Source organism: Ostrea edulis, chromosome 3 (assembly GCF_947568905.1).
Source record: "Ostrea edulis chromosome 3, xbOstEdul1.1, whole genome shotgun sequence".
Taxonomy (NCBI): domain Eukaryota; kingdom Metazoa; phylum Mollusca; class Bivalvia; order Ostreida; family Ostreidae; genus Ostrea; species Ostrea edulis.
The window spans coordinates 180,001-194,453 of NC_079166.1; the positions used below are offsets into that span (position 1 = coordinate 180,001).

General features: G+C 33.5%; 1 protein-coding gene across 1 annotated transcript in view; it reads left to right on the top strand.

Annotated features, from left to right (window-relative positions):
- The window catches only part of LOC125675803 (isobutyryl-CoA dehydrogenase, mitochondrial-like), a 19,303-nt gene extending 8,324 nt beyond the window's left edge, over positions 1-10,979 (top strand). Inside the window, exons 7-10 of the mRNA XM_048913606.2 lie at positions 3,229-3,326; positions 7,680-7,832; positions 8,340-8,442; positions 9,044-10,979. Of these exons, the coding sequence (XP_048769563.1) occupies positions 3,229-3,326; positions 7,680-7,832; positions 8,340-8,442; positions 9,044-9,114 (425 nt within the window). The 3' untranslated portion in view covers positions 9,115-10,979. The remainder of the gene's footprint in view (positions 1-3,228; positions 3,327-7,679; positions 7,833-8,339; positions 8,443-9,043) is intronic.
- Positions 10,980-14,453: the final 3,474 nt, after the last annotated feature.

Genomic DNA, 14,453 nt, shown 5'->3' on the forward strand with positions numbered 1-14,453 from the left:
ATGACGTCATAATATGCTTAACGTAAAAACCTTTTCCCTTCATTCGTTTATGACGTCGTTATGTACGTGAAATGTTAGGACGCCTTTATGACGTCAGACCATTTCAAAACTATTTTAAAATGTAACGCCTGAGGATTATAAAATGAAAGCGCTTGCGTTAAATTTTTAACTTTGTGTACTGTTTATTAAGGTCTTCCGTAGCAACGGAAGACCTTCTACTTATTGTGCTTTTTAAGATTATTCTTATTATTCTTTTTTTTTTTTTTTTTCCTAGACGCTAACTTTGAAGCTTCATATCTCGCTCATTCCTCAACCGATTTTGCTCAAATTTTCAGCTTTAATACATTTTACTAAAGACTTTCAAAATACTGTTAAACATTTTGGGTATTCTCTTCCGCTTGCGAGTTATTTCCCTTTTAGTGAAATTTTAGGGGCTTTGGTTTCCAGATAAAGGCTCCGAGACTATAATAATTGGAACAGAGAAAACACTGAATTGGTAAAGTAGAAGCATTGTAGTTGTGCACATCATATTTTGTTTTTTGATTTCGCCATTTAAAATGGCGATAGAGAGGGGTCAAAAATCAGGACGCCTGAAAGAGCGAAAATTTGCACATAATTTCCTTTGTATCTTTTAAACTAAAAATATTTTGTTAAGACATGTAAAATAAAAGTTGTGTAGAATTTCAAGAGCTTTTATTTGACACCAGTAAAAAGGGGCTGGCCCCTTAAATTAGGGATCTACGGCCCCTAAAAGTTTTCGCTTTATAGCTCAAAAACGGCAAAGAATTCGATATGGCTTCCGATGGAAAAGTTGTTCTTTAACATCTTATTTATCTCATGAAATTGTTATTTTGTTCGAATGTTGTGTTATATTAGAGTAAAAAGCTATACCCGTAAACAAGTAGCCATTTTCATTTGGCAAGTGAGCGAGAACTCTTCATGCGTATAACTGAAATAAACTTGCTAAAAATAACATACCTGACTACAATAGATACTAATATTCATTTTAAATAAGGTTTTTAACATGCTCTGTGGTTCAAATACAAATTATTTAGTGATACATTTCTCTTTTTCTTTCGTTTTAACATAAACAAACCTTCAACAACAACAAAAGGAGAGAGATAAATTATCTTTTATTTGTTTCATATTAGAATTAAAATAAGTAATATACATAAAAATAAAACGTTCAAACGTAAAATAAATCATGGTCAATAACTGCAAGCTGTTTACATTCTTCACGGTCAGCGTTGTTTATACAGTTATGTAACCCAACTCTCGCCTCGCTCGCAGGTGGCCAGAGTGACAAGCTTGCATAATCAAAACAAAAACATCGAAGCTAACTCGGCTTTCGTCCATCGCATAAATAAACACATCAATTACTGGAAAATTATGTTTGAAATCATTTTGAATCCTTTTACATTATATCATACTTAATTAACAATTATGTTATGTTTTATTTCAATTATAAAGTAATTGTAAAGATGCTACCGCAAACATTTCGAGTTAGTGATCAATGGACCTCATAATATTTGTGTCAAGTTATACATACATTTAAAAAAACCTACACAATTTTCCTGATTATTTATCGGGTTGTCATTTTCCTCACAATAAGTTTACGGTAAGGGTATGTGACGTTTCTAATTGTCAGAAAAAATCGTACTAAATAAAATGAAGTAGTTTTAAGTTTTATTAACTTATAATTGTCTGCATACAGAAGGATTTATTTGTCGGTTCATTTCATTTCATCTAAATACAATCATGCGTGCAAGTATATGCGGTTTTTATATGTGAAATGAAAAAGGCAAGAGCGCCCCAAATATATATATACATCTCAAGCGTCTTATTGTGTTTAATTTTGGAGATTCATCACATGTGGACAAGCAATCTGTGATTTAACTCTACTTTAGCCAGTTGATACACAAGCTTTCTGCATTCTCTAAAAAGTGAAAAAAATGGATCCTTTTTGTAAGCATAACAAATAATTTATAAACTTTATTTTTTAAATCACGGGCTCTTATCATGATTATACCAACTCTAAACATGTATAGAAAATCATCAGAAATCCACATCGAATCAGTCTCATTTCATTCAGTCATTAACTGCAAGCATTTTACATACACACCGGGGTTTGTTCTTGTTTACAATTACGTAACCCATGGCTCGATTGCCCGAGTTCGGAGCCATCGCATGTGTACCAGCGATCAGCGGCAATACATGTACACACAAAAACATTACCGTTTTAATGTAATTTGCAAACATAACGATTTACCGAAAATTATGTTTTTAATAAAATCGGATTTTTCAAATGATTGGTGGAAGGACAGGAAGTTCCAGTTCCCACCCTCCAATATTTTTGCACTTTTCATAAAACCTTCCCATTAATATCTGACAATCTAACAAAAGAGACTGTCTCTTCGAGCCGGAAGAACAGATAGCAATATTACCGAACACTAATTATAGTTCCAGCAAACAAAGTTTAAGATATCACCAAGTCCGCCTATCCGTGCAAATGTGCCCAGACCGCAACTTTTAAAAATACACCGTAAGCTCAATCTTCACATAAAGATTATTAATGACAATAACATAAATAATCTTGATGTAAGGTCATTTGCACCATTTCTAAAGGTCTAACAGTTAAAAATTGATTAGAGTCTTAATAGATCTAACTAATGGCAAATTTTAATTAATACTGAAAGAAAAGTTTCCATATGATCAAAGAAAGTGTCCTGGCCTTGACCCATGCTCATATTGTCAAGTTCACTTTTTTGAAAATACAAACCCTGTCCTGACCATATGCTGTAATGAAGAAACATTTAGATTTCATACTTACAACAGATTTTCATGTTAATTGAGGCTGCATTAGGACCTGACCCAAGGACATATGGTCAAGTTAAAGGTTTTTATGTCACACAGCTCCGACGGAAGACCTCTCGTTGCTTTGCAACGAGCTTTGCTCTAGTTCTATTTCTTTTAATATTTCATACCGGACACTTTGATTTTTTAAAAACACAATTTGGATATATATATATATATATATATATATATATATATATATATATATACACATGCACACAGCCACATGTAGTGAAATATTGATTTAAAACCACACAAGTGTAGGATTAGTGTTGGTCTAAGGAAAAATCACATTATTCATGTTGTATGGATGTTTGTTGTTGTTAATGTGAGATTGATTTGTAGACAATAATGAAAGGGCTTTTGTTTTTTCAGCATCATGCTCTTTAGGAGCTGCACAATCTAGTATTGAACTCACTAGGGATCATCTCAAAATCAGGAAACAGTTTGGAAAGACATTAGATAGTTTCCAGGTAAAATTTGTAGATTAACAACGTAATCATGGATGTTTTATTACAATGTAATCATGGCTGTATTATTACAATGTAATCATGTGAGTTTTGTTACAATATAATCCTGAGAGTTGTATTACATGGTAATCATGTGAGTTTTATTACAATGTAATAATGTGAGATTTGTTACAATGTAATAATGGGTGTTTTATTACAATGTGATCATGGAAGTTTTATTACAATGTGATCATGGATGTTTTATTACAATGTAATCCTGGGAGTTTTGTTACAATATAATCCTGAGAGTTGTATTACATTGTAATCATGTGTGTTTTATTACAATGTAATCATGGAAGTTTTATTACAATGTAATCCTGGGTGTTCTATTACATTGTAATAATGTGAGTTTTATTACAATGTAATAATGTGAGTTTTGTTACAATGTAAGCATGGGTGTTTTATTACAATGTAATCATGGAAGTTTTATTACAATGTAATCATGGAAGTTTTATTACAATGTAATCCTGGGAGTTTTATTACAACGTAATCATGGGTGTTTTATTACAATGTAATCCTGGGTGTTTTATTACAATGTAATCATGGAAGTTTTATTACAATGTAATCATGGATGTTTTATTACAATGTAATCCTGGGTGTTTTATTACAATGTAATCATGGAAGTTTTATTACAATGTAATCATGGAAGTTTTATTACAAGGTAATCATGGGTGTTCTATTACAATGTAATAATGTGAGTTTTGTTACAATGTAATCATGAGTGTTTTATTACAATGTAATCATGGAATTTTTATTACAATGTAATCCTGGGAGTTTTATTACAATGTAATCCTGGCTGTATAATTACAATGTAATCATGGAAGTTTTATTACAATGTAATCATGGAAGTTTTATTACAATGTAATCCTGGGTGTTCTATTACAATGTAATCCTGGGAGTTTTATTACAATGTAATCCTGGGTGTTCTATTACAATGTAATCCTGGGAGTTTTATTACAATGTAATCCTGGGTGTTCTATTACAATGTAATCCTGGGAGTTTTATTACAATGTAATCCTGGGTGTTCTATTACAATTTAATACTGGGTGTTTTATTACAATGTAATAATGTGAGATTTGTTACAATGTAATAATGGGTGTTTTATTACAATGTAATCATGGAAGTTTTACTACAATGTAATCATGGGAGTTTTATTACAATGTAATCCTGGGTGTTCTATTACAATGTAATCCGGGGAGTTTTATTACAATGTAATAATGTGAGTTTTGTTACAATGTAATCATGGGTGTTTTATTACAATGTAATCATGGAAGTTTTATTACAATGTAATCCTGGGTGTTTTATTACAATGTAATCATGGAAGTTTTATTACAATGTAATCCTGGGTGTTTTATTACAATGTAATCATGGAAGTTTTATTACAATGTAATCCTGGGTGTTTTATTACAATGTAATCATGGAAGTTTTATTACAATGCAATCCTGGGTGTTTTATTACAATGTAATCATGGAAGTTTTATTACAATGTAGTCATGGGTGTTTTATTACAATGTACTCATGGGTGTTTTATTACAACGTAGTCATGGAAGTTTTACTACAATGTAATCATGGAAGTTTTATTACAATGTAATCATGGAAGTTTTATTACAATGTAATCATGGAAGTTTTATTACAATGTAGTCATGGGTGTTTTATTACAATGTAATCCTGGCTGTATTATTACAATGTAATCATGGAAGTTTTATTACAATGTAATCCTGGCTGTTTTATTACAATGTAGTCATGGGTGTTTTATTACAATGTAGTCATGGGTGTTTTATTACAATGTAATCATGGAAGTTTTATTACAATGTAATCCTGGCTGTATTATTACAATGTAATCATGGAAGTATTATTACAATGTAATCATGGAAGTTTTATTACAATGTAATCATGGAAGTTTTATTACAATGTAATCATGGAAGTTTTATTACAATGTAGTCATGGGTGTTTTATTACAATGTAATCATGGAAGTTTTATTACAATGTAATCATGGAAGTTTTATTACAATGTAATCATGGAAGTTTTATTACAATGTAGTCATGGGTGTTTTATTACAATGTAATCCTGGCTGTATTATTACAATGTAATCATGGAAGTTTTATTACAATGTAATCATGGAAGTTTTATTACAATGTAATCATGGAATTTTTATTACAATGTAATCCTGGCTGTTTTATTACAATGTAATCCTGACTGTATTATTACAATGTAATCATGGAAGTTTTATTACAATGTAATCATGGAAGTTTTATTACAATGTAATCCTGGCTGTATTATTATAATGTAATAATGTGAGTTTTGTTACAAGGCTTAAAATAAAAATTTATTTGTTTGATGTACTCCGACCGACCCTTGAAATTTGCCCCGACCCAATCGTTTTTTCCACACTTCGAAATTTGAAATTTTTTTTTTGCTCCATGGAAAGTAGACATTCTTCGAATTAGTTTTAAACTTGATGCCATTTTTTTGGACAGCTGTTTTACAGAATATTATGTTACACTGTATCAAAATGTTCTTTGGGCGTCTTTTGGTTCTACTTTCACTTTGATAATGACCATTTGTTAATCCGGGAACTTTTCAAACACTTATCTATATGAACGATCAAATATACCGCATCTCTGCTTCAAATTACCACATTATCAACCAACAAGATCGAACAAGGAGCTACGAACTCCCCCGTCGAGGCCTGATCGTATTTGTGTACAAAAGTTTGAAAGCCATGTTACTTAAATCAAAAATCATGTGAGATAGCGCACCAAAGTTATGGCGGACCACGAGTCTGCGTTCAAGTTGATGGTCTATATATATTTCTGAAAAAGCACGCATAAAATTTTGATATGGGATTATTTAAATGTTATGACGATTTAATAGGTGAAAGGCACTTTTACTTTGCTCTTAAACTGAGACACACGAATGGAACATGATCGTCACAACAAACTGAACGATGCGGAGAAGTCGGCATTAAAATTATATTGGGCAATATTAAAACTGATTGTAAATTGCCGTCATCATGTAATTCACTTGGATATTCATGGATCACATTTAAGTGTTGAAGTGATTACTATTATGAATGTCAAACCACAAATAGAAGAATCAATCGGTGGTAATAAAAAGGGGTGTTAATTTATTTCTTAAAAATGGTTTGAGGTCCTCATCCGTGACGAATACAAAACGTCCTGAGAAAATTTCAGAAGACATTGGAAGATGTATGTGTACAATATACGTGTACAAAATGAATGTTCTAAACTCTATTCTGTCTGGCAGCGTTATGTGTTTAATGAAAACATCAGTAAATTTGTAAATCTAATTTTCATGACATTCCAAAAAAAAAAACCAAAAAAAAATACCGACCTACCTACCCGACTTGAAAAATGTGGGTCAGAGTACATCAAACAAACAAATTTTAATGATGGCCCAATGTAGCCATGGAAGAAGTTTTATTACAATCATGGGTGTTTTATTACAATCATGGGTGTTTTGTTACAATCATGGGTGTTTTATTACAATCATGGGTGTTTTATTACGATCATGGGTGTTTTTTAAACCAATTCTTAACCAATTATGGTAAATAACATCTATGGGTAAAGGGAAGGAAAAATTCTGATTTTGATGGACCCTGTATCCCTGGGTCCTGAAGGGTGGGACCAAAACCATCAAAATTTATGCAATCTTCAAACACGGTTTGCATGATTATAATAAGCACCGAGCCCACTTACAAAAATCGTAAAATTCATTACCCCTGGTGTTAGGGTTCAGTCCCCAGGGTGGGAGATAAGTTTGTTATATGTTGTAAATGTTTTATATAGCAGTAAAACTTCTGTACATCTGGACATATAGGAGTAAAGTGTTTACATGATTATAATGAGTATACCTCAAACCTCTACCAAAATTGTGGAATTTTGACCCCTGGGTTTCATATTCATGCACCAAGGTGGGGCTAAGGTGGTCATATATTGAAAATGTTACTTTTCTTAGAAAAGTTTCGTCTTTATTTCTGGACATCAAGGAGGCAAAATGTTTGCATGATTTTAATAACTACTTAAACATTCATGACCTTAAGGTTTAAGCCCATTGGTCATATAATTATGTATATTGAAAATGCATTATATCTTTTATAAACTTCTTTACTGAAGGTCATCAAGGAAGCCAAATGTTTGCATGATTAGAATTAGTACTTAATCCTCTATCAAATAATTCTAAAAGCTACAAAATTGCAGAACAGTATATTCGTTTCATATATAAGAAATATTTTGATTTTGTAAATGTCAATATGAAAGTTACAATTATTTACACAGAAAACAATTTACCTTGTAGCATCTCCAGTTCACTTTGGCAGAAATGGCAACAAAGCTTGTAACCTCAAGAAATATTGTCAGAATGGCGGCTAAGGCTTTGGATGAAGACTGGCCTGAGAAAGTGTCACTGTGCTCTATGGCCAAATATTTTGCCACGGAAGAATGCTCAAAGGTAAGATATTAGTTATTCATGAATCTGCAGCAGGAAGGGAATGTATTGGCCAGACTGGATGTGTTGGCCAGACTGGATGTGTGGAAGATTCTGTTAGCCGAGTTTCCAAGCAGACATGACCAATGATTGGTACTTTCTTCCAGTTTCTTTTTGAGTTTTCCACTTCTTGAAGTTTTCCACAATTACATTAGCTTTTCAACATTTTCTTGAGGATTTCCACATGTGGATTATTTTGTTTTTTCTTGAGGATTTCCACATGTGGATTATTTTGTTGGGTGCTAAGTGACAGGGTTCAATCTTTTTATTTTTATATTCATGACATTTAAAATTCTATGGTAGTTTAAACCTGAATGAAATGTCTTGTTCCTTCCACCATTTCACCCCCCCCCCCTTTTTTTTCTCTCTAGAAGAATGCCCAAACCTTGTTTGTGACATGTACATGTCGTATATAGCATTTTCACATTAGTTTATAATACATACATTCAGTGTCTATCTGTGTCTCTGTAGATTTGTAACGATGCCTTACAACTTCACGGTGGCTACGGATATCTGAAGGACTATGCTGTACAACAGTATGTAAGGGACATCAGGGTCCACCAAATTCTAGAAGGTAATTTGTCAATTTCAAAATATTTGTTTCCACTCAGCACACAGTACAGTAAAACATGCTTATAGTAAATTGCTGGGGACAAGAAAATATGGATTTGTTATTAATGTAATTTGTTATGTCAAATATGTTTATCATATCCATTATATGCAACAAGTGTATATTAATATGTTTTAAAATAAATTGGAATAAAAATTGCTTTTCTGAAAACATTGAATTCATTTAAAGGTGTTTGCTGTAACCTTGTTTTATTGTAAACATGAATTAATTATAAATGTGTTCGCTGTAACTGTTCTACTGTAAACATGAATTCATTATAAGTGTGTTCACTGTAACCATGTTTTACTGTAAACATGAATTCATTATAAGTGTGTTCACTGTAACCGTGTTTTACTGTACAGTGAATAGGACATTGTCAATGTATGTGATAAAAGTCAGTTCCAGCTATAGAAATGTGTGTATGCTATTTACATACAATACGTTGTTTGATTTGTATTATCAATACATGATTCTAAATCTTCAATCACTGCTCGTTATAATCAGACTACAAATTCTATGGGTTTTAATTTTGAAAATTTGAAATGTCTTTTTTTGTCTCTTTCAGGATCAAATGAAATAATGAGATTGTTGATATCCAGGGATTTATTGGCCGACGGAGAACGAAAATATTCATGATGATTGATACATAATTCTAGTGCGATTTTATGTATTGTCATTTTCCTACAAGCTAAGGACTATTTTTTTTTCCGGGAATAATGACACCATTCTTTGTTTAATACATTTTTTTCTTGCATAATGTATTTACTGAGTCATTAAACTCACTTTCAGTCATCTCGTTCAGCTTCCCTGTATTGTTAGTGATAAGCAGAGTTGATGCATTATTCCAAACAAGATTTCTGTAATAGAACTTTTAAACATTACAGGGTCTGTTGAATATTAAGGGCTGGTTTGGTTTTGAAATCTGTCCTAATCCTGATGATGAATGTTTGTGATGTCTCAGTATATATTGACCTTAAGCAGTATTAATACGATTTGTGATTTTATTTATTCAGCTGACATTTTCTGATAAGTTTTTGTTTTAACCAGCAAAACAATGCAGCATTTAGTTATGTCCTATCAACATGTCTACTGTCTGTCAGTCTGTCTGTAACAATACATCACTCCCTCAAATTGCTTTTAAGGAGGTACTCCACATTTTTATCATAATGACCGACTTCCTTTTAAAACATGAATGAAAATATAGGTATGAGAAATATTTGTCTATTCATTTCAAAGATCACTGCCTAGCTGAGTAGCTCAGTAGATTAGTACATTGCCTGCTGTAGATCATGGGTTTGAGACCAGCAAAGGTTTTAATTTTTTTTTCAGATTGCTTTCTACTAAAATTGCATTTTTTGACAAAATACAGTAAATTTGAAAGTTTTCAATTTCAAAATGTTGTTATACATATCCTCCACTTTTCATCTACATCAAATTTCTCTTGTGTAGCAATCATCCTTAAATTGATATTTTTGATGATGTTGATCATGTTAATGTTGGAACTACAGTTGTGTCGAGCTGTGATACATAATGCCCCTATAGATATATAGAGAGACATGAGATGCCCATGTTAAAATCCATATAATTTACATATTTGCCTTTGCTGAAAAGTATTAGTTAATAACATGAAAAAAATGATATAATTATTTTAAAGGTATATACTTTTAGAGATTGCCTGGCAAGAAATGTCCTTAATACTTACATTTTTCAGAACCTACATCTTGCATAAATCTCCCCAAGACATGAACAGTCAGTCCTTTGATTTTGTATACATTCGACATGCTTAATTGTTACATTACATTACATGTTTGAATATAAATAATAATCAAAGTCAGGTCATTTGTTCAAAAAGAGAAAATTATCAGCAACAGAAATGATTTACAGTGTCTACATTTTTGTACTTAACTATAACGAAATAGATGAAACTTTTTTTTAGGAAGGAAGTATTATGTTAAAAAGTGCTGTTTAATGTCAAACATCTTGCAGATCATGATTTAGTGAAAAAATTCAAAATAATGACAGTTTGTGCACTCAATGCAATAAAAGAGCTGCAAATATAAACATTCAAAAGAAATTTGGAAATAAAAGCGAGTATGTTTGAAATCTTGATGGTTATTACATTCTGTAAATGTATCTATGTTAGATTTTGTCTGTCAAAGATCTCCCGGCATTGTATGACAGGTAAATTTTAGATATCAAATTAAATAAATTATTGTAGCATTTTATTGATCTAATATCAGATGTATTGCTGGATTCTTAACACATATCTTTCTTTGTTACTTCTTTTCAATCATTCATGAACTGTATTTCATTATAAAGTACTGCGTGTGTTTGGAATAGTCACATCTGGTCAGGGTGAATTTTTTTTTTTTTTTGTTTAACGTATAACCTTGTGCACTTGTTATTATCAGATTTGTTCATCAGATTATGGGTATTTTACTGTCATAAATCATGTTTTATGGAGCTACATGATGTCTGTGATAATAAAATGAAAAGTTCAATATTTGTTGTCTATGTAAAATCTAGTTGTTTTTGCCATGAGCTCACAGCACATGCACAACAATAATTGCAGTGAAATACTGAAGATTTGAATCCACTGGATTGATTTCTAAATTGTTCTATTATAAACGGATATTCTTGATTATAGGCTGTTAGCTTTACAAGGTTGGACATGCCCACATGGTATGACATATAAGATAGCTGCATTTCTGCAAATTGGAATATAAAACACATGCAAGGACATTTTCAAATCATTCTTGAAAACCACTAGGGATTAATGTCTTTATGACAGGGTTAGGGTTAGAGAGAGTGTGTGTGTGTATGAGAGGTGTAATAACCTCAGTCTTCTTCACCAAGAATTTGAAATGTCCATATCAATGATCAACCTTGACCTTTTACATTTAATCTTGGAAGATGAATATGAAGTTCCAACTATTATACTACATGTATCCAAAGACATGTAGCATTTCTTTAAGTCTGATAAAATGTTGCTAAAATTCTATATAAAGGAAATGTCCCTTCTGTGACCTTTGACCTTTCATCTGTAACAGGAGTCAAGGATATCTTACATAAGGTATCATGCACAGAAGTTTTAAAAAAAAATTTGTTAACACAAAGCCTAAGGAATTTTTCTTGTTGTCGCAAGTCATCTCAAAAGACTATTTTGTTAGTGAAGATCTAGATGTAAGTTAGAAGAAAAAACTGTGCAAGAAGTGTAGTTTATCTCGTTGAGGGGAAATTCCTTAATTTTCATTCCAGTAATCATGGTTATCTTCACCTTTTACCTGAAAACCGATAGGAGCCAAGGACTTGATGAAAGATATAACTCCAGCATTTTGTTTTAATTGAAAGAATGTAGATGAATTTCTTATATACCGTGTATTTTCCTTCGTAAAAACTTCCAGAATTTTATTTCAGTGATCTTCATGTTTAACCTGTAACCATGGTAACCTGTGAAATCAATGGAAAGCAATTTAGGTCTCTGTAAGTAAAACTGTACCATCATGTACATGTAGTTGACATCTGGTACACTAATCCGAGATTCCTCTGACTCTTACCCCCGCTTTTATATTTGACATGTGCGGGGGAGAGTCAGAGCGGACTCCATATTGAAAAGTGGGAATTCAGCGACACCAGCTGGTGTCGCTGCTTTACCTACCTCTTACAACTTTATTTCGCGGATCTATCTTCCAAGACGTGAGAATTCAGTTATCGGAAGATTATTCTACAAATACATCATGATTAATACGATGCTATCGCCGTTTAAACGGCCCTAACACCGACAAATGGAGCATCACTTGAATTAGGTCGCCGCCTCGCCATTTGATTTCTTTGCGCATGACGTCAGCACATGTAAACACAAAATTCCATCGTTTAAACGGCGATAGCATCGTATTAATCATGATGTATTTGTAGAATAATCTTCCGATAACTGAATTCTCACGTCTTGGAAGATAGATCCGCGAAATAAAGTTGTAAGAGGTCGGTAAAGCAGCGACACCAGCTGGTGTCGCTGAATTCCCACTTTTCAATATGGAGTCCGCTCTGACTCTCCCCCGCAGAAGTCACAAAATAAAAGCGGGGTTAAGAGTCAGAGGAATCTCGGATTACTGGTACACATGTCACATTGAAAACTAACAGTGGTATATTATTCGGTGACCGCCCAGTTTTCCGATAGTCCAACGGCAGGGCCGTAACTGCCGATGAGGCAGACGAGGCAACTGCCTCGTCTGATTTTTTGGCAAAAAAGAAAATAAAATTATATAAATGTTATATTATAGGATATATGTTTAAAATGAAGACAAGCACCTTTGTCTTTGACACCATATTACGATTCTTTACATAGTACAAATGAAACACAAACATGATAAATTGGGATTTAAAAAGTGTCATTTTCAGTCGTAAAGTCAATCGGCGGCCCCCAATCCCCTGCCTCCCCTGATTTAGAACCCTACTTACGGCCCTGAACGGTTCTGTAGTCCGATAGTCCGAACCTCCGATAATTTGTGGACACGTATAAGAGATCGCTATGTAATAGGCAGCAGAAAACAGGATTAAGTGCCGTGTGCCAGAGCGATTTTTTACGTCACAAGAGCAAAACATCGCACAGTGGGAAAACTTTGAACGGGTTCGACCTACATCGGGTATATATTATTCGTTCGGACGAATTATAGCTATTTGTTCGGACGAAATAGAAAATCGTTCGGACAAATTAGCAATTTGTTCGGACGAATTAGCAATTTGTTCGGACGAATATGTTATTAGCTATAAGGCAACGCCAATGCCGTAGTCAAATACCGTAAAGTGTTGGTAGGAGAGCACAAAACTTAGATTGGGGCACATGCTAAAATGGGATTCAATTCCAAAATTTTCCACATAAACGTCATGAAGATGGCGACGGTAACCTACATAATCACCCCAACCCCTGAAATAACAAGCTAAAAATGGTAGGAATCCCTACACCCTGCTCAGTCTTAAAAGTTTGAAGTAGGCCTCAAGTACACCCCCCCCCCCCCGGGCAAAAGTTTATTAAATGAAAATTTTCTATATAACGGGGCATAACACAATCAATAAGGAAATCAATTTTTGTATGGGACGACAATAATGCAACTATGCGCCAATCAGAGCCTATCTAACTTTTTCAACGCAAATCTGTATATCCGAATTTTATGGTATACCTTTCTTTATAGCAAATAACAATTTTTGAACAGAAATTTCTTGCACTAGAATTAAGGGGAGAATGTTATCAAACAACATTTGATATAAAGATGCATATGGGGATCTCGTTTGGGGTCCCAGAAGTGTAAGGAGGGGGCACATACATACTCTTGTCCCCACTCCCTACTTTTGAAAGTGTTAAGGGGACACGAGCAGGCGCGAGGCATCGTTTTTGAAAGGGGGCCAGCCAGAAAGGATTGGTGGGGGGGGGGGGGGGGGGGGGCAGCCGAACCAAAAAGAGTTTTAACATGTAAAAAAGAAGAAAGGGAAAATTTTTAAAAAGTGGGGAAGGGATCAGCCCCCCCCCCCCCTCCTCTGTTGCTACGTCCCTGACGAGTATCCGCTGTCAGCCCTCCCTACAAGCCTATAGATATCTGTATATATATATATACCTACATGTATGGCCTTTCTACGCCGCCGTAAGTACACACTTGAATGATTTTGGTCAGAAATTGATTTCGGTTTCTGGTAATTTCCTTAAAATAATGTCTGACATGAATAAATTTTAACTCTATTAATTAGGTGATGGTCAACACGTCGGACTACCGGCCCATCGGACCGTCGGACTACCAGCCCGTCGGACTATCGGACCGTCGGACTACCGGCCCGTCGGAATACTGGGCTTGTACCTTATTATACAAATGAAAATGTATACTTTTTCCCCATAACTCAATATTGACTTTGCAATGAGTTGCTGGTTTTTAAAATGTATATAAAACGGAAGCTCGTCTTATTGAAATTACAACGAAGTTTTATTG